This window comes from Eleginops maclovinus, chromosome 22 (genome assembly GCF_036324505.1).
Source record: "Eleginops maclovinus isolate JMC-PN-2008 ecotype Puerto Natales chromosome 22, JC_Emac_rtc_rv5, whole genome shotgun sequence".
Classification (NCBI taxonomy): Eukaryota; Metazoa; Chordata; class Actinopteri; order Perciformes; family Eleginopidae; genus Eleginops; species Eleginops maclovinus.
The window spans coordinates 11,850,552-11,869,579 of NC_086370.1; the positions used below are offsets into that span (position 1 = coordinate 11,850,552).

A 19,028-nucleotide genomic window follows, 5' to 3' on the forward strand; every position below is an offset into this window, starting at 1 on the left:
GGGGACCGCAGACGACACCCGGCTCGAAGCTACATAACACACCCGTCATATCCGCTAGCTACTGCTAGGAACTACACTTCCCAGCATTCCCCTCTCCATTCATGCTTTTTATAACTGCTTATCCCTTAGCCACTCAAACAGGATGACATGAAATCCACTTAAGACCAAGTGTCCTCTGATGTATTTTTCTACAGCCACTGCAGTAGCGTTTATCTGCTTTTCGTAGCCATATTAACACAGATATAAGCTCATGTAGGACATTATTGTTATTATGATTATGGTTGTTGTTGTTGTTGTTGTTGTTGTTATTATTGTTATTATTATTATTATGATTATATTTATAAAGTCAGCAATACATTTTAGCAGTATGACTAGGTCTATTTAACAACTCAAACACAATTTATTTTTGTTTTTAAATAGTGACAAACCAAAGCAAATGTACACACCCCACAGTTAATGGGCTCCAATGTGGAGTAGCCTACATATTGTGAATGTAAACTATAGAGACAAAAAAATGCTGATAAGACTAATGTTAATATGTGTTTCTTTCCATACATTCCACTGATTAAAAATTGATGAGTTCTTGCAATCTCCTGAGAAGTAACAGAGGGCACATGAGGGCAAACAGCGTCAAGTCCAGCAGGAGAGGTTGCCACTCTTTTCCCTCCTTCAACCAAACTCATTCTGAAGGGCTTGGCAGCACGGGGTTAGGAAACAGCACCTGTTATTGACAGATTGCCACTGCATCAGTGTCTGCTGTATGTATTATGACTCTCTTCCTCTTGTTCATGCACACAGGACAGAGAGACAAACGGTTGTGAACTTCCTTTTAAATTATAGGGACGTGTTTTCAAGCCCAGTTTGTAAACACTACCTGATGTGTAGTTCAGAGGCTTCCAGGATTTAGCATCTGAACTGCACTAATGAGAAACAAAGCATCCACTATAGGTACTGGTGATCTAGCCTCATCTCATGCAGCTTAACAATCTGACTTTGCTCCCAGTCTCTTTTTGCCATCCATGTACAATGATGGAGGAGCTGCCTTGTTTTTTTAGGCTGAAGAAGTCTTTCACAATACCGTCATGTGTTTGACACTTACAGACGTGAGAAGAGATTACGATCATTCTCCATTGCTGAAAGTTGCATCAGTGTAGCATATGAGCCCTCTCCCTTTTCTAGTCATGAGATATGGTGGACTATTTCCCAGCTGCTGAGTTTGGAGGGTACTCTGCCAATTTTGCATATCTCTGTGTTGGATAATCTGGCTAGTCACTGCAACACTTCCCAGCTTTCATTTTGGCAAATAACACTAAGCTCCAAGTTAGTTATAGCATGTACTTTGGGATGCTTGAGAATTCATGTATGGATCTACAAAACATTAAACACCTCAACATATTGAGAAAATTAGCCCAGCACCAAAAGAGGAAGGAGAATACTGTAAGGGCAATGATATGTTGTATATTCTCCATTTGCAACCACCATCACAAGGCAGTTTCCAAGAAAAAGCAAGAAGAATGGGCTGGTGTAGCCTATTCAGTGTGGCGTTTTCTAAAAGTAAAATAATATAGATATTGATATTTTTAATTCACTTATCTTATTCAGTCATGGATTTTCAAGTTGTTATTTAATAATTAGTAATATACAGTTTATTTTTATTTGTATTTATATTATTTAAATCTGCTACTTCATTTCATTTCTTGTAGGGCCTTTCAGTACTTCCCAAGATACTAAATGTGAACAGTGATCGCCATCTTGTGGTTAAAGGCAGAGGTACAAGAAGGAAGAAACCATGAATGTGATGAAAATATATTTTAAAAATACAGATACATTTAATTGTAACGCACAGAAAAGTTTAGCGTTTACATTTCTTATAACGGAAGCGTGGACTTTTCCTATTTAAGGTATATATAACATAATTAGGAACGCATATTTGAATTACTTTTTTTTTACTTGTGTGAAATGTTTATTTGTAGGCCCCTAGTAACGGAAGTTGATGTCTTGTGTCGGTGTCGTAGCAACCAGCAAAATACCTGTAACTAAATCTGTGTAGAAGAAACGACATATTTTCCTTATCGGTAACCAAACATTAAGCAACTTTAATGTTGGTGAATCAAATGTAGCTGTATTACTGCATGACTTGGAGTTCGGACGTTTAACGGGAATTAATTAGCGTCGTTAGCTAGCTGCAACTCACTCCACCAGTGTTTCCTGACAGGAGCAAAGATGGTGACTGAAATGCTCAGTTTAACTTGTGATAGACTTCTGTCATACCGACAGTTAGCATGTTGTCATACTTACTGTGGTATACCAATGGAGGGCAAGAACATGTTCATTTACAGTAACATGGATAAAGATAATAAGGTTTGTATTTCTGTGCACTTTGTAAGAATTTCCTTGGTTAGGTAGCTAGCGTTGGTTGACCTTACTGTAAGTGCAAACCCAGAGTAGCTTGTGTATGTTAAGTCCTCTTGTGTAGGTGCATTTGAACATAAAGCTTGTTTTTCAACATTCTGTACATATAAACAATAATTTTAACTATTAAAAAAAGTGTTAATAGAATGTAGGCCTGTCTAATTAACATATTTGCCTCACTGTGGTCAGACCAAATGGTAAAATCTTTTTTAATTGATTTTTTTAAAAGATGGAGAATGACAATATTGATCGATCACAGAGCCTCACATAACTTGTTATTGTCATTTTCCTATTTTTATGTTTATAGTTTCCTGTTTTACTCTGAAACTATTATTTAAGAAACAGCTTTTATTTTAATAAAGCTCGCCCTAGGTTTAGCTGCCTCCTCTGTGTTTTTACTGCGTTTGGGTCCTCACCTTCAACCGTGACAGTTATACTATATTGCATATTTTACATAGTGTGTTTGTCCACAGCCCCTGCTTCTAACAGGCCACCATGGTGAGATCAGTGCCATGACCTTTGGAAAACTAAATGGACCTGTTCTCCTTTGTTCTGCCTCTCCTGACTATATCATTGTCTGGGATATTGAACTGTGCCGTAGGAGAACACAAGAGGGTGAGGAAATATGCATCTCTTTGTAGTGCAACACATAGTTGCTCCCCTGGCCTGAGGTTGTTTTCAGCAAGAGGTTTAATATAGTATTTTATTCTGAAGTAAAACAAAAATCTCATAACCCCCATTATATTGCCCTACCAGTTTAGTTCCTTATTAATTTCAAAGCAACCCTGTGGCACATCATATGATATCATATACTGCGAGTATGATCATTTTCCTGTGTGGAACTCTGAAGAAGCCTGCCATCTAGTGAAACATATCCAGATACACCACTGATATCTACTTTGGTCATGTACTTCATTTGCTTTGCATGTAAACAGACTCACTAATTTGTTTGCAGGTAAAGTTGCTGCTGGAACAGTTATCGGGACTTTACTGGGTGAAGTCGTCCATCTTTCATTCTGTTTCTCTGATGAACGAGTGGCAGTATGCTCGGGATCAACTTTATATATTCTCAGCTCAAAGGTACAAAAAAATGGAACTTTTCAGTATTCCTTTGGGCACATAAACCCTCACTGAATATATATGGCCTATTGTGTCATATTGTTCTTTGCGGTAGCAATCACAGTTTGTATTGTTATATTTCTCATCAGAGACATGAAGTGATTTTTACCTTTACCAATCATCTGGGACCATTGACTTCAGCAGAGTTCTGTCCCTGGAATAAAGACATTCTTGTCACAACTTCAGAGGATCGCACTTTTAAGGTACTGCAATAAGATGTACTAATGATAGTCAGTAAGTAACATAATAAATATCCCACTTTCAAATGAATTTATATCAACTGTTACCTAAACTGTAATTGAAAATAGAAAGTGTCTCTTTTCAGGTGTTGGATTTAAAAACTGAAGCTGTTTGCTACCAGTCTTTTGTGCTTTCAGGTATGATATTAACTCTTAAAAATCTTATTAAAAACATACATATTGAGTCCCTTTATCGACTTTGTACAGTGAAAGTGGTTGCATCACATATATTAGTGGGATCTAATTAACATCAGGAATTGTTATTATATATCCATATAAAAAATTATAGGTGTCAAAGGTAATCATTAAGCATTTAACACAAGCACTTTAAACTATATATTTGTAATGGCATGCTATGTATAGTATAGTAGTTGTAGAGGAGTCAGGGCCCTGCTTTATTATTATTAAAAATAAAATAATAATAAGTTCCTACCAACCTTCCTAAAGCAAATTCTTCAATTTGTAAGGCTCTCCCCTACTCAGTGTGTTCTTCTTGGAGGAGAACAGGCACCTTATCACTGGCTCAACTGATGGACAGGTTAGTGACCGAGGCAACAGTTCACACTCACTATCCGACACAGTCTGTGCTATCAAAGGATAACATTCCACTAGCTGTGTAACAAACCTGTTCCTGTTTGGTTTAGCTGTGGTGCTTTTCTGTCCCCGATGACAACAAGTGTCACCTGGTGACCAAAATGGACCTTCAGAAGATGGAAAAAAGACATGTTCAGCACCAAGGCACTGTGAGCGACCAAGCAGGTGATGTTAGTGATCTATCAGAAAAACAATGAAGGAGAATATTGTCTACCGGCTTTGTGAGGAAATGTCTTTTTTTATAAATCATATCTTAATTTTCAGCTACATTACTATATTACATATTTTGACTTTTTTGATCATTTCTTCTAGGGTTCACAGAACACTTAACTGAAGATAAAGTGGAGACTTCAAAACCTGTTCTCAAAATGGCTTCATGTAGCTCATTAATTGACACCAATAATGAGCATAAAAGGTAAGTTAATCATTTTAAAAGCAGTGCTTAATGTTAATAGGAGTTATATGATTACTTGGTCTGATTTGGTACTAGAGACTTCTGATGTTGTTGAGCTGGAGTAACTGCAAAAGTGATTAAACCTTTGAATGTTTCCAAGTACCAGAAGTACTTAAAAAAAAATTCTTTGAATTTGGAGACCTAGATAGATAGATCATAGATAGAGGTGACATGGTCCAAAGTGGATTTCATAGTTTCACAATAGAGGCCGATCTCCCTCTGAAGTGCTCTAAAATGATTAATAGCTTTTGTAATGTGACTTTACCGCAGGGAAGAACTGCTTTACTTCATTTGTGACAAGGAATCTTAATGTTGAAACAAGACGTGATACTGTCAACACTGTGGCCATCCTCAAGGGCTTCATTCTTATTTCCACTAGGTAAAAGTTGTAGCTGATCCAGGAAAATATTACACAGGCAATTCAAACACAGTTGTCCATGAAAAAAACAATAAATAGCTACATAGTTCTTCAGTTAACACTGCATAAATGTCATACTGTCTGAAAAGCCTGCACTATAATGCAACATTTTCATGGCTTCTTGTGGCACGTGTCCCCACAGTCACTGCAAACGTCACAGGAAACTTCACACATCACAGGAAACTTTGCAGGCTGGTAGCATAAACTGCTTCAGGCTGTTAAAACATTTGATGTTATGACAGGAAGCAGGCACTTAAAATGCCCCAGCATAACTCTCTGTGTATTTTGTGGACCACTGGAAATGAAATGGACGTTGATTCCTTATTTTTCTAAGCAAAGCATATGATCTCGGAGCCGTATCTACATTATCTTTACTCGGGACCTCTAACAGACGCTCTAGTTCATCAACCGCATGAAGTCTGTCTCCAACCTCTGATTTACTGGCCTCCATTTGATGGGTTTTAACAAATATGTCTTTTTGTATAATGGGTATATTTGCAGCTGGAAAAGTTTCTGACTTCACACCCAGTAGAAGCTGACTTTTCTACTGGTAAAATACAGTATTGGTGAATAAAAGTGCTATATAAATATGGTTCTTGGGCTTGAAGTTTGCTGTTTTTATAAGACTTTTATGATACTAATGTATGTTTGTTTAAGTCAGTAAATGTAGGATTTAATCATTCAGACTTTATGCCCCCCAGTAGAGAATAAAAAAAACATTGTGGCTAACAGCAGTAAACCCTAATCTACGGACCTAACAAAACAATTTTTGTGCAATTATCACATAAACCTCCACACGCAATGGCTTTACTTGTCTCCATCCTGCACTGAAGCCCACGCTCAGCATGAATATAATGATGCACTAAAATATAAAATTTGCCCCACAAGGTTATAGCCTCAGCATGAGGCTCAGTGCAGGAAGTGGATGAAAAGGATCCTTCAGACTCAGCTCGCAAACCTCTTCTCGGTGGCAGTATTTTCCATCTTTCTGGTTGTACATAGTTTAGACTATGTGAAGTCAATGGAAACTTGAATAAAGGCTGATAGTCCTATGTGTACATGCCTTGTATGTGGTTACATTGTCTTTCCCCAAATGATCTGGAAAAAAGGGAAATCCTGTAACAGTTTTTCCATACTTTTCTGTGTGGGCCCCTGCAGGGACAACAGCTGGTTGTGTATTGGAAGCTCTGACGGCCTGTATGTGGTGGAGCTGGCTACCTCAGAACTCCTAACAGCATTTTATTTCAAGGGTAGGCTGCTGGTGGTGTAACCTCTACAATTGGTACTGTACTTCTGTAATTTGTTCAACCGGTGCACCATTACACAACAATAAGACACATTGTATACAATTCTTTGCTTTTAAGAAAAGTTTCAAACTCCTAACGGAATTGACTAACAACCCCATGAATGATTTGTGTAGATTACCCCATCTTGAGCATCTCAATGGCTGGGTCTTGGTCAATATCTCCAGTCTGGAATGACTCTGTGAGTAATAACAATAATGTCTTTAAACCACATTAAGACATTGCGCTGTGTGATCCTTTCAACTGAAACAATAATTCAATGGCCCTATGAAGGATATTTGTACTAAGTAATCCTAATTAATTTGATCATGTAAGTATTCCTTAGTCAGACCACTTGATGAAGGTCATGCATGACTGGCTGTTTTATCATTTCTGATAAATGTTGTTGATGTATGATGATAAAAGTCACACACAAATGAAAGTTAACTACTGAATTATAAATGTCAAAAAAGTTTTAAGGTGCTCCTCTACTCAGTACTTAGACTTTCTTTCCACAATGTGGAATATACATTTTTGAAACAGGTATGGGGGTGATGCAATTGTTTTTTTTTAGTAATTCATTCCTGAATTCCTTGTCACACAGATGGTGTTTTTAGTGAGCTCTTTGTTCACTCCATGTGTGGCCCTGTTGGAGTTACGTATGTGTGTCCTAAGGAGCACCTTGGTTTGTGGTGAAGGATTTTCGGTGTTCCCGAGGTAAGCTTGGAGTTAAAGGCAAATATTTGATTATGCTACATTGGTATGCTATATATTTATATTCCCGAGAGGAGTCAGTATCTTGTTTGGCACACGTATGACACACTCTGGCAAAGCGTGCTTAGGTGCTGGAACCCAGGTGTTCTTGTTATTCGATGCTAAATACTACAGTATCTCAGCAGCTTGTATTGTCAGTTGTTTATTCAGGGGCAATAGTAGATTTTATTAATGACTCAATCTACAAAGAGCCCAAATAGGAGAAAACAACTGCTTTTCTTTGGATCAGGCCTGAAACGGCTCTGCTCAGTGAGCTGCCTCTACAACTACTACTCTGTGTACATTTTTAAACGTAAGCTTTTAAATCTGCATGGGTTTTAATAAAGCTGCTTGAATCCAAAAAATCATACTCATTACTCTCAATTTAACAAAATAATTCTGGTATTACCTGTACTTCCAAAATCTATCAGCACCAATAAAGACTTATAATTTCATTAACGTTATTTGTTTTTGTGCTTTTACAAATATGCAATTTATGAGCCAAAGAACAATTTGCACAAACAGTGCAGATGTAGACTTTGGTTGCTTTCTCTCAGCCACTGGCCATCAGCAATAGAATATATATGTGTGGTCATTTTTTTTTTAATTGGCCTTGTGCCTGTGAGTCCTTGTTACTCTGACATTTCCACATTAACTTGGCATATTATAACCATTCTTGCCATCTGGTTTCTCATGAGTCAACAATATCAGGGTACTGAGAATTAGAAGGGCTAATAATCCACAACGCTGGAAAATGCTATGCTCCTTCATTTCCAGTAACTCTTTTCCCCCCATTTCACCACCCTCCCTTGTTTTCAGTTCTCCTCCAGTGTTTGAATCTTCTCTGAGTGCCGAGTTAAAGAGGAAGGAGCCTGAGTACCCTAAAAAGAAAGGTCAGCATCTGAACACTCACTCCCTTTTACGTAGGCTCATGCACATCAAATAAACAGAAGCTACTGCTGTCTGATGACTGTGTTGTAAGTATGACCCATTTTATAGTTCACTCGACATCTCTGGCTCATTGTGTATTTTACTTGGACACTTCTCTTAAATTGTACTCATTGTAGGTTTAAAGAAAGTCTGTTTGATTAATACAAGAGCAACTGAGAACCTCCTCATTATCTGTAAATATAGAGGATGGAAAATATTCCATGCTTTGCATTGTGGGGATTGTTGATGTGGCATTCTTAAAAACATTCCCCTCAGTTATTATTTGCCACATAGGCAGTACTTAAAAAACGTGCAACAGGGAGAGCACACCACATTTAGACTGACACATTCTCATTAATTAGCTCTTGTACGGTTGCTTCTTGCAGTCGTGGATTTTGAGGTAAAGTGGACCTATTTGTGGTTTTTTGGTGTGTCATTAGGATCTCGCAGCTTGGAACTGTCCTGCAGGAGACCTACAGTATACTGTGGTTAGCATGTTGCTTTTACAGAGAATTACTGCTGAGAAAGCTAGTGTTACCAGGGCTCCCTACTGCTGGAGTGAAGGGAGCTGCCACTGCCAGACTATGTAGGGGATCTTCAGGGACTCCATAGGTGCTGTTTGACTGCACTGTCAGACCAAAAACTTACATGCATTTAAGGACCAGTGCAACCCAACCATGCCGCCCGCACGCATCTCTACATTGTTAAGGATATATGCAGAACTGTATGCAAATGACATCTTAAACCTCTGAGATTCCTAGAAAAGAAATTGTTTTTTCCATCGTAGATCTGGCGCTGAGATCACATTAGATATCTGTTGTCACATCACACTGCCACGTTGCATAATTATGGAATGAACCAGGACTCCTGACTTTTATGAGATGATGATAATCAGCTGCCACTATTTTTTGCATGATGTCACTTGTCTGAAGTGTAATGCCCGAGTCTTAGCCTGGATTGAGTTGTTTTGAAGTTAGGGTTATCGGGGGACTACTAAAACAGCAGTTGAATAGCATCAATTGCATGTTCAGAACTGAATGTATCTTATTTTCCTCATCAAAGTGAATAAACCAGCAATGACAGTAAAATTTAGATTATACAGATGAAATTGATTTCAGTGTTTTTCATTTGTCTTTAGAAGTCAGCACATTTTGAAAAGGAAAGATTGACTTTGTTATCCCCAGTGATATCATTTGAATGATGGCTGTAACACATATGCCTGCATTGACATGACATAGATCAGTAACATCAATGTCTTTTTAAAAGCTAGATATGGTTAGAATAAGATGGGAGGGGGGGGAGCAACAGTGGTGGATGAAGTACTCAGATTCTTTACTTAATTAATAGCAGAAATACTACATACAACAAAGTTTAATTAAAAGTAAAAGTCCATTTAAAAAAAACAAAAGTAAAGTATTGGCCTTACAATGTACATAAAGTACCCAAAGTTAACGTACTTGTACTGCGTAATGGCACAACTCCGAATCGTATATATTTAATAACTGGATTATGATCGTTGATGCATTTATGTGTTCATCACAGCTGATGAATGTAAAGCTAATTGGACTTGCTCTATATACTGTTGCTAGATATTTAAACAAAAACGATTATATAATTACATGTCATAATTAATTGCATACATTCTTTGTATTTTGTATAAGCTAAATATTATGTACAAATATTATGAACTTAAAATGCTCAGGTAAAGTAAAAGTAGCAGAAGTACACTGAGAAAACTGAAACTTTGACTTTAATTCAATGTTTTATGTCAACAGATTCCACACAACTGTATTAGGTTAGTTGAAAGCAATGATTTCAAGTTGAACCTATTTAAACTTAACATTATTGCTTTCAACTAACCTAATACAGTTATGTGAAATCTGTTGACATAAAACATTGAATTAAAATCAAGGTTTGAGTTTCAGTGTACTTAGGATAGTACTTGAGTAAGTGTATTTTGCTACTATCCACCACTGGTGACAGATGAGGACCTGTTAGGTTTTGACTACTTTAGTTTAAAGGAAATAGGAAATAGTTTCATGCTGCTGTGTTTGTGCCATTTGTCAGTGCTTTGCAGAAACTACTGTACAGAGCACTTTTTGTTTAATGTCTAGCTCTTGGTGTAAGTTTGATATTGTGGTTGTTTTTTCTACATGGCAACATGTAGTAGTTCTTTGCCACTTTTCCACATTTCTCCCAAGTATGTTCCACACATGTTCCACATGGAGATTATATTATTCAGGTGCTACATGATTTCCATTGCTGTGAGTCCCTTAGTTTGGCTCCATATTCGTAGATGCTGTCAGTCTGCAGTTACCGTGCCTCTGATACCTTCCTACTTCAGCTCTTATGCTTTCTCCTACCGTGTGACCCATCTTTCACAGGTCAGTAAGGCCATAACTCATAACAAAGTCTTTGGTTACAGTCGAAGCAATATTGCAGAGACATATATACCTTCTATGGTTTATACATTTTTAGAAGCTTGAATTGTTTCTTTTTCCTTTTCTTGGGCCACAGTCAATAGCCGTTTTCCCATCTGCTGTTCTCTGCGAGAACAAGAGTTAGTGGTTTATTTTAAACTCCGGGCTGGCTGAACCTTGTCCCTTTTTTAATGCAGACAACACAAACTGTAAAGCACAGTGTTTTTACTTCCTAAAATCACAGAAACTGTTCAAGGGATGTATTTTAATCTTGTTAAACCTAACCGAATACAGCTGATCTACCCTTATTGTACCATTGCTTATTTGCTGCTCTTTTAGCTATTGCACCAGAGGCTAAACATCCTCATATTTGAGCTAGAACGATGAATTTCAATATTTTGAAACCTTTTTTTCAGCTGTTTGACAGTTTCTGACAGTTAAGGCTGAGCTAAGTCTTGCATAATGAGTCCTGTTAAAGGAGCACACAGGCAACCGCTGTGATTTTACGCAGATATGACTCTACTTGGAAATTTGTCTGAAACCCTTGCTTTCCTTCAAATAGCGTCTAGTGTAAAGTCAGCGTAAATTAGGAGATTTTTACTGCCCCATAAAACTAAATAGCCATTATATATCAACAGGGGGTTAATAGGGCTGTTGAGCCAGCCCAGGGGATTGTATTGCCAGGTGATTAGATTTCTGGGCTAAAATGTCCTGTTTGTTATCTGTTCCGGATCAAAAGCTACTTCCAGGACCCCACCTCACACACCACATTATTAGTAATGGCAAATGTGTACCTTTTAGCTTATTGATGCTATATAATATCAATTTGACGTTTTAACACTTGCTTTGTAAACACCTCTGTGCAGAGAAGGCCTCTGAATGGAAACAATTGAATGAAGGAAATAAATTACTTTTACAGAAACATCACGGCATGAAAAGTATCAACAACTGCATTCTTCAGGGCTGAACAAAAAAAGCAACAACATGTACCCGGACAAACTCGCATTTCACTGCAAAATCCAAGAAAAAGGGAACAGGGTAGTTGTTCAGAAGAGTGCTTTACAGGAAAAAGTCTTTCAGGGCCAAAACTGCAGTGAATATTGGCACTGCTGATCAAAGATGAAGACTTCCAGATAAGAAAGGATTGAAAATAAATCAAGATGTGCTTCTTTTTTATTTAACTGGTTGGTTTAACTTTGTTTTGGTCCAAGAGTCAAAGAGGCAGAACTAATAGTACCAATCACTGAGTAAATGATTGAGTTGAAGGTGATAAGATGTTAGCAGGGTTTGCAGTCTTAATCACTTATTACCATAAAACTACTGACATTTGGTATGTCTATTGCTAACTTGATATCAAATGAATAACAATAAATAAGCTTGTGGTAATTGACTGAAGATAAGTTCAAATGCAATCATTCATTTTGACAAATAGTAAATTAGCTTCTGCTGTAAACACATTTGTGTGACCCTATAGGACAACATTACCTATCATTGTGTTTTTTAAGGGGAATTTGATAACACTATGTCAAACTCAATCATCTAGATAATAAATGACTGTTACTTTAAAAACAATAGTTGTCTCTAAGATATGGTAATCATTTCAAGATACGGAACACTTATCTCCTTATCCAGGTTCATTTATAGTTTGGTTAGTCAATTAAACCCATTGATTAATTAGTGTTGAAAATGTAGTGTTAATGCTGTCAATGAGTATATATGTTTTCTGATGCAACCTACATCTTAAATTGCCGATGGGAAATGATGTTACTTTTCTTACATTGCCTGTATTTGACGGGAGCACAATTTTTGGAAAGCCTCGCACATTTTAATGGTTGTGGAAAAAGTGAGCTCATTGTAATATAGTAAAGGCACTGACAGCAAACAGTTTACCCTAGAATATTGTGTCTTTCTTCACATATTATAATTGATGAAAAGCCACTGCAGTATATTAAGCATTATATCATAAATATGAAAAATAAAGAACAGGAATTAGTTGTCATTTTTGAATAATACTCACTTACATTTTTTAATAATCTGAATTGTGGTATATTTAATTCGTGTTCTGGGCATCTATACTGGGGTCATTGATACTATTTTTCACATTTTTTGTACTGAATGTATTTTTGTTTTTTGGTCTAATTTTATATTTTCTACCAAGGAGGAATAAAGGAGCAGCCTCTGGTTTTTCATTCCAAGGTGAAATCCTCTGGGTACACCAGTGCCCCAAGGTGGGTTCACTGAGCACATTGTATGTACATTTAAATGACAGAGGGATTGGAAAGGAAAGCTCAATGCATTCCTACAAAGCTATTTATGAAAATAAGTTTGATTAACCAAATGCTACATGAACATCACAGGACATTTTATTTGTGCTTTTAGAAGTACTATGTTTTCACCTAAAACAAATATCCAGAAGAATCCCTCCTCTAAAAAGGCTAACAAGAATACGTAAGCAAACCCATGCTTAAAATGCAATTTTGTGAAAGTTAATCAAACGTAATTGTTGATTATATACTAATCCTGTTGTTTATATTAGAGGTTCACTCCTCAGAGATTACCCAGCAGACAGTGCAGCACCTACTATTCCACAAACTCATCTAAGCGTTGCCAAAAAGGCAGTCCACTGCCTTCAGTATTCAGGTGAGACAGTATGGCTGCTGCAATATTGACCCTAATATTTAAAACATAACGTCATTATATGTTGTATTTTAGCACAGATGTTTCTATTTCAGACACAACACCTAACTTGTTTTACTGCAGTTTAATGAATTGGCTGTTACCTGAGATATCCTAATAAAACGTTTCTGTGTTTCTCTGTCTCTTCCAGGTGACGGCAAACAAATCCTGTGTGGTCTTGGCGACAGCTCCGTGTTGTTGAGCAAGTCCTCTCTTACTGGCAACCCAACTGTCTACACAGGTGCATGAAGTGGTCCTGAGTATCAGTACCATAGAAACTTCACAGCTAACAGTATTTGCCATCACCCACCTAAGTCATTTAAATGTTGTTAATTAGTTTTGCCAAAAGAAGGATTTCTCGTATTGATGATTTTTTTGCTTATCATGTATTAATAGACTCCTCACAGATAATGTCATATTTTACAGCCAACCAAGGTTGAGATGTTGCTTCTGCTGTTTTCAAGAGACAAGAAAGATAATACTTAAAACTCCAACCTCAGCATGGTCAGCCATATTTGGGATATTCTGATTAAAATACCTTGAAATAGATCCGTGGCTTAAGATGAAAGACTCCTGAAAAATTCAAACATTCACTTACTAAGCTATCAATGTCAAAATTGTGGATAAAGCATAGTCTTTTACCAGGAAAAGCATGCTTTGGTCATATTCCAACGCAAGAATTAAGTACATACCGTCTTTGATTTTGGCAGACAGTAAAACCTAGGTGGTGATAGATGAAAGGGCATCTTTTGACACCAAATTCCTCAATATATTTCACACGGCATTAAAAAGTTGAGCATTAGCAAGAGCAGTCAGTTCTGTCTGCCACCCTGCGATCCTAGGCAGTAAACACTGACAGGCGAAGAGAGGATATCCATCCATGTCGAGCATCTGTTTCGCACTTGATGACTTAAGTGCAGCGGGAACAAAGTCTCCACAAGGGGGCAGCAGAGATAATATGACAGAAGTTGAGGTGACCAGTAGGTCATTGTGTGCCTTTTCTCTTTACTCTGCAGCACTATAAAAGTAAATGTCGCAACCACACTCTGTTTCCAGGTTCACTTCAAACCCCTCTCTTTATAAGCAGGGCATGACAAGCCAGTGGGCAGTGTGAGCTGGAGCCTCAACAGACAGTGGTGGCTGAGTGCGTCAGAAGATCGGTCCCTACGAATCTGGACCCATGACAGCCCAGAGCCTGCTATTATCATGGTAGATGTATGCATTCATGAAAAAACTATTTAGCTTTTTATGGATTTTATTTAGTCCCTATCACCCGCATCTTATCTACCATTCCTAAACCTAATCAAACCTTCCCTCAGCCCATAAAAATCAATGAAATACAGACCAGCCAGAGTGAGCTCATATTGCAAAAATGTCCTCACTCTGAAGTTCTTAAACTCAAATTGGTTTAGAAGGGTAAGCAATAAGTACAGACACATGCCGTACACATTTTTCACCCTCACTCCTTTCTTCAAAGACGGCTTTGATGCTAGATGGATTTTCCCCCTAATTGTAGTGTTGTAAATGGGGCAACAATGCCACACTTGAATGACAGTAAAAAGTAGTTGCTACTGTATGCACATTGTTTTTATTTGCTGATCTCAAATACCTGCTTTCAAAGCCTAAAGCCTTAGAATTAGATATTGTGATTAAGTAACATATGCTTATAAGACATGGCTTGTGTTTTAAGGTGGGTGGAAAGGGTGGGCTATATTATATAGTGGCAAATTAGCCTCTAATTAGTTAGTCTGTAACACTTGGAGTTGACACACCTTTTGTAACAGCTTCTGCACAGGAATTTTGGGAAATTTTGCAAAGTGTATATTCGACATATTGAAATAAAGCTTGCTTATATCCCTTTTTCTAATAAGAGTATCCTCCTGAAGAGAAAACACAATTAATTGGCATGATGACATGGTGGGTTTCTTGGCTTATAGATGGTGACTTTGTCATGAAAAGCATCTGCTGGACTGAAAGTGTCCAAAACTCTGATCATACGCAGACCCTCCTAACTTCATTGGGTATCACATTTAATAGGACAGTCTGACGTGTGTCTACATCCTCATGCCAAGCAAATTGAATATGGGGTCTCCCTAAAGCTGATGCTTACCACCCGCTTCTCTTAGTGAGGTTGTTTTGAGCTTGGCAGGGTCTGCAGCCTTTGACTGCTTGATGTGAAAGAAATTGGCAACAAATGTACAGACAAGGGTTCTGTAAGGGTTAGCCAGAATAACAAATACCTCTGTACAGTTAAAGACTCGAAAAAGAAACAACCACAAATGACTACTTATGTTCTTAAAGTCTATTGTCATTGGAAGTCTTCAGAGGTCAGGTAGTTGGGGGATAAGTATACCTTGACAGAGACAACATCCTGACATGACCTAAATACCCAAACCACACCCATGTGACAATTGCCGGAAGTGCTCAACAAATAAAAATAAAAATGATATAAACAAATAATAATAATAATAATAATAATAATGATAAACTCAGGCTACATAGCATTTTTGCTCATACAGTTAGTTTTGTTTATCTTGACCAAATCTAACATCTAACAGTTAGGGTGTTAAGGCCCTACAGGATGTGTTTTCTTGAGTACACTTGCTCCTTTTTTGGATAATCTTTGAGTCTTTTTTTCTACTTGATATGAGAAACTAATCTGAGTTTGAAGTGTTGTGGTTTCTAGGAAAAAGCCTGGAGAAAACAGACAGTACTTAAAGAATTTTGTTGCAAATTGAGTATGTTGCATGTATAATTTTAAGAAATTAAAAAGCCAAAGAAATGAACAGCACTTACTTTTACAGCTTTTTATTGCTTAGTAATTCAGCAGTTACTCTGCTTTAAATCTCCTTCAGGCAACATGGAGTACCAAGTAAGAAATCACTATTAGGGTCTTTATTTTAGCAGCAATGTAAGGATAGAAAACCCAAATTTAAAGAGACTTTGATACAAATGATTTACTTTTAGTTCTAGTTTTAGTCTATATTTTTTGTTTTCAGTACTATATGCTCTGGCATCATAAATGTCTCAATCTTTTCAGTATATTAACCTAATTTATGTCCTCTTCCTCTCACCCTTTAGGGCGACAGTATGTTCTCCAAACCCGTTAGGAGTGCTCAGTTTTATTACCTCGATAAATTTCTACTTCTGGCCTCTGGACCCTCTCTATACCTGTACCTTTATAATGTGGACATCACACGTGACAACATCAAGAGGTAATCACAAGGGCTTATTATACAGAACAGTTCAGTGTGTATAGTGACCCGTAACCTTGCTTTTGAATTGGTTTAACTTATGCGATTAATTTATTATTATTATATTCCAGTATACACTAACAAAACTGGAAACCCTGGACAGAGTCCGGGCAGAGATTTCCTTTCTTTTTTGCTATGACTGCTAAATCATAGTTTTTCACATAACATAACATCCCGGTCACTGCTGGGTAGTCATAAGAAGGTATTAGTAAAGGGGGTCATCTATAACCTTTTACTGGCACAGCTTCAAATCATTCATTAATGTACTTAAGGTAGCAAAATATACAAAAAACAATATAGGTTGAATACTAAATGTCCATATGAACACTGTATACTGTATATGCTGTTTGTACTTCTATTATAGTATTTGTTTAATCGATAATACCTTGAAACCATTAATAGAACAGCTGAAAGAAATGTAACTGAGGCATGGTACTGGTGTGTTAGAGGAGCATCATACCATTAAATAAATCTAATGTGGTTACTCAGTTACATTGGCCTCCATTCAAACCTCGAAGCTGCACAATAGGATGGCACTCTTGATGACAAGGGTAACACATTGGTGGTTAAGTGCCTTTCCCAAGAGAAGATTTAAAACACTTGGAGGCTACAGAGGCCACTTTTTATCTCAAGCCTTAATAATAATGACCACCACATCTATTGTAACAGCAATGCAGATGAAAAGAAGCATACACTGTTGATCAAAGGGCTGATCTTTTGTAAGACTCTTGTTTATGTAGGAAGCAGGTTTTGTTGCTTAAGCTAGATTTGTTACTGATTTGATGGCCGTCTGGCTATATTTAGCTGCTACCACACACTGCTGACAGTTGCTACCACCCAGACTGTGTGCTGTCAGACCTCATTTACTGTACTAGAATAGGGAATTTACAATTGAGGGTCTGCATTCCCTCTTTAAGCAGTGCATGTTGCTTATTCATCTTTGCCTTTCTTTTATTTAGTTACTTGTGTGATTTGTAGACACTAAAAGCTAAATCAGAAGTCTGTCGTTAAAGGTAGTGAATTTTCTCCTACAGCCGTATAGCTCAGACGTCAATTAAGAATTACAGAAATGTTAACATTTTAATCATATAGTTTTTTTTTTTGGTTTAAAAACTATTGCAGCTTCTCGTTTTTTTGCTCAGGTATCAGCAACGGAGTGTCGTCAAATTGGCTAAATGCCTAACGTCAGCGACAGACATCACCGCCTTGTCTGCTATCAATGATTTCTTCTCTTGTATCCTTTTTTCTTAGTATTGTTGTTTTTTTGGAGCAGGAAGTGTTATATACAGTAGACGGCACTGGTGCTTTGGAGAGGAAAGTGAACAAGCATTGCTTCAGGGCACTGCAGACTGTACCTGTAAATCATTTAGATGTCTTAAATGTTTCAGGAATGTCTGCGTTCCTGCCCCTTGTTAGGTTTTTACGATGCAGTTACTTTACAATAAATCCACTGGTGTGAGCTGCATCAGGGTGAGTGGGATCCTGTCAGTAGTTATTTTGCACCGCTGTGTTTGGGAGTGGAAAATGGGTATACAGTGATTACAGTCAAAACAATTATAAATGGGATATTTTAAGTCTCGATTTACTATATAAATTATGGATTTATTTCAGAATCAGAATACCTTTATTTGTCCCACAGAGGGGAAATGTTAATTCGCCACAGCAACAACAGAGGCAAAGACAGCTTAAAAATAAGCAGGCATTAAACAAATATATTAAAGATAAAAAATAGAAAATTACAAAAAGATTTACACACAATTTACAAAATACACAACCTGTATTTGTTTTTTTTAAATATGTAAAAATGTGTCTTTTTGCTTATAGTATGTCAATAATTAATCTGATACATTTTCTTAAAGCTGTCTCAGACATTGTCCTAGCTTGTGGTTCAGACCGATCCATTAAAGTATTTGACATGAACAGGGGTTGTCTTGCCTCAGCGATCCCTGATGCCCAGAGCAGAGCTGTCCACTGCATTACACAGAACAAGGTGAGGCCATTTAAATGTTACTTTCAAAAAACTGAATGCCGAATATGTATTTAAGAGTTCTATCTTCTCCAAAATATGTTGTCTTTGTTATATGTATTATAAGATGGAAAGTCAATAATGACATGTGTGAAGTATACTGTAAATCAAAACTGATGACGAATAAGCAATTACATTGAGTGTGACATTAAGTTTGCCTTTAAGGTCCCCTATTATGCAAAATGCACTTTGTGCTGTCTTTTATACATAAGTATGTGTCCCCGGTGTGTAAGGAGACTCACAAAGTGTCAGAAAATGCAACCCTCTCTCTTTTCCTCCTCATCCACATCTCTAAAAACGGGTGTTCAAACGAGCTGATCCAGATTTGTGTCATAACCGAAATGGCTCTACATTGAACTCCTGGCAACGTCCCGCCCACGTGACATGTCCCAACCTATCGTCCACAATATACTGTCGCGAGCTGAATCCCCTCCGCAGCATCTCTGTGCA

The 19,028-nt window shown here is 37.4% G+C and overlaps 1 protein-coding gene across 1 annotated transcript in view; it reads left to right on the top strand.

The window, feature by feature from the left end:
* Positions 1 to 2,016: 2,016 nt before the first annotated feature.
* Positions 2,017 to 19,028, top strand: part of wdr27 (WD repeat domain 27) — a 38,882-nt gene continuing 21,870 nt past the window's right edge. The window contains exons 1-20 of the mRNA XM_063875197.1: positions 2,017 to 2,361; positions 2,886 to 3,027; positions 3,368 to 3,492; positions 3,621 to 3,734; positions 3,857 to 3,908; positions 4,238 to 4,308; positions 4,415 to 4,529; positions 4,677 to 4,779; positions 6,395 to 6,486; positions 6,657 to 6,721; positions 7,124 to 7,236; positions 8,092 to 8,165; positions 12,781 to 12,850; positions 13,002 to 13,070; positions 13,159 to 13,262; positions 13,450 to 13,539; positions 14,386 to 14,507; positions 16,380 to 16,513; positions 17,695 to 17,786; positions 18,421 to 18,542. Of these exons, the coding sequence (XP_063731267.1) occupies positions 2,224 to 2,361; positions 2,886 to 3,027; positions 3,368 to 3,492; positions 3,621 to 3,734; positions 3,857 to 3,908; positions 4,238 to 4,308; positions 4,415 to 4,529; positions 4,677 to 4,779; positions 6,395 to 6,486; positions 6,657 to 6,721; positions 7,124 to 7,236; positions 8,092 to 8,165; positions 12,781 to 12,850; positions 13,002 to 13,070; positions 13,159 to 13,262; positions 13,450 to 13,539; positions 14,386 to 14,507; positions 16,380 to 16,513; positions 17,695 to 17,786; positions 18,421 to 18,542 (2,007 nt within the window). The 5' untranslated portion in view covers positions 2,017 to 2,223. The remainder of the gene's footprint in view (positions 2,362 to 2,885; positions 3,028 to 3,367; positions 3,493 to 3,620; positions 3,735 to 3,856; positions 3,909 to 4,237; positions 4,309 to 4,414; positions 4,530 to 4,676; positions 4,780 to 6,394; positions 6,487 to 6,656; positions 6,722 to 7,123; positions 7,237 to 8,091; positions 8,166 to 12,780; positions 12,851 to 13,001; positions 13,071 to 13,158; positions 13,263 to 13,449; positions 13,540 to 14,385; positions 14,508 to 16,379; positions 16,514 to 17,694; positions 17,787 to 18,420; positions 18,543 to 19,028) is intronic.